The following is a 1,821-nucleotide window of genomic DNA, read 5'->3' on the forward strand; positions in this document are numbered from 1 at the left end:
AGGGGCGCTCGCCGAGGTGAGGCCACTCGGGGCTTCGAGGAGCGACGAGAGCGACCGATGCCAGCCGACCTCCGGCTTGGACTCGCGCAGCCCCGGGCACGAGTAGCCGGTCGCCTCCGGGTACTCGCGCAGCCAGTCGGAGGCGTATTTCTGATGCTCCGTGTTGGGCGTCACCACGTGGCGTACTGGCCCGAGGGCGGCCAGCGCATCGCGCAGCGCCGAATCGAGCTCCACGGGCGAGTGCACCCACAGCGTGCCGTCGGGAAGCCGCACCACCGCCATCTTGCCGCCGACGTCGGTGCCCTGGAGCCCGGGCAGGCGCGGGAAGAAGGGCCGCTCGGCGAGCCATACGTCGTCGTGGACCTGCGTGAGAACGGATCCCTGTGGATTGGACCAAGAGATGTCGCGGTCGCGCCAGTGCGCCGGCGCCGGCCGGCGCAACGGCACCAGCGCCTCCGCCAGCTGCAGGGACGTTTGCGGACTCCTCTCGCGATCGCGGAGGAGCGACGTGGCCGGCGTGCGGACCAGCGGCCGCACGATGGAGAGGAGCGAGAGGTGGAGCGAGACGCACATGTGCACTTGCTGGCTTGGGGGCGCCGGCGTGGCGCCCACAGTCCTCCTGCGATCGGCGCGCGCGCGGTTCGCGGTTTTTGCGCAGCCGCGCCGCCAGGCAGCCCGCCCCGACGTGACGCCGCCCTTCTTTTTCCGAAACTAGTGGGGACCTGCGGCGGACCCGCCTCTGTTGAGTGTTGTTCGGGCAGTGAGAGACGCAGGATCTGCACGCCAAAGTGGGGCCACTCCGCATTTTCATTTTGGTTTTGGGTTGTCGGAGATCATCCATCAGCACTCATGTCTCATCAGTCAGTCACGTCAGTCAAAGCAGTCGTGGCACGTGGAGCAGTCGCTGCATGCAACGGCGCCGCCACACGCTCCGGACGACCGCCCGACAACCGACACACCACGCACAATGGGAGGCTATCGCGCACGATCGGGCATCGCGCCGCAAACAACTCGCCTGAGGGAGGGTGTAGAGGATGTAGAGTGTAGAGCGCTGTAGAGATGTAGAGATGTAGAGATGTAGAGCGCTCTGGAGCGCTGTAGAGCTGTAGAGCTCTACATCCGCCGCGTGACGATGTGAGTCGCCTGTAGAGCGATGTAGAGGCGCTCTACAACGTGAAATCTCTACAACAAACTCTACATCATAAGCGGCGAACGAGGCACGGTCGCTCTCCGACATGAGGCGCGTTGCACTTGCCAGTGCTGCCCTGGCCTTCTGTCTGCCCGCCCAATGGGTGGCAGGTGCCTCTGCTGCTATGGCATGCCTCACGGCTGCGACTGGCCGGCGCCTCGGCGCGTCAGCTCGGCTCGGCGTAGCGATCGTGGCCAGCGCAACTCGCTTGGACTCAACGCTCAGCCAGGAGCTCCCGCACGCGCTGGCGCGAGTCATGGCGCATGCAACGCTCAACAATGCTCTCCTCGCCTCGCGCAAATGCGGCCGTCCTCGCAGCCGACAGTCCACCGCCTGCTAAAGAAGCACAGCGACGAATGCGGCACCGGCGACGCATGGCAGGCTGGTCATGACGCAGTTGTAGGGTGTTGTGTGCCGTCAGAGTGACTCTCTGTGTGTCAGGGATAGTCAGGGCCGTCCATCAGAGCTCCAGTAAGCTCGGAGACACCCCATTAGCGCGGCTCGACCTCTTTGAGTCACTGCCTTCCCGGCGGTTTGGCTGTAGAGCCTCTACAACCAACTCTACAGCAAAATCGCGCTCTACATCGCTCTACAGGCGACTCACATCGTCACGCGCCGGATGTAGAGCTCAC

The 1,821-nt window shown here is 64.7% G+C and overlaps 1 protein-coding gene across 1 annotated transcript; it reads right to left on the reverse strand.

Moving 5' to 3' along the window:
- Positions 1-81: 81 nt before the first annotated feature.
- EMIHUDRAFT_50494 (hypothetical protein) lies at positions 82-285 on the reverse strand (the record flags this gene model as incomplete). Its single annotated transcript, XM_005770931.1, has 1 exon — positions 82-285. A coding segment is annotated over one exon (204 nt), but the record flags the coding sequence as incomplete, so codon positions are not given.
- Positions 286-1,821: the final 1,536 nt, after the last annotated feature.

Source organism: Emiliania huxleyi, assembly GCF_000372725.1.
Source record: "Emiliania huxleyi CCMP1516 unplaced genomic scaffold EMIHUscaffold_3973, whole genome shotgun sequence".
Taxonomy (NCBI): Eukaryota; Haptophyta; order Isochrysidales; family Noelaerhabdaceae; genus Emiliania; species Emiliania huxleyi.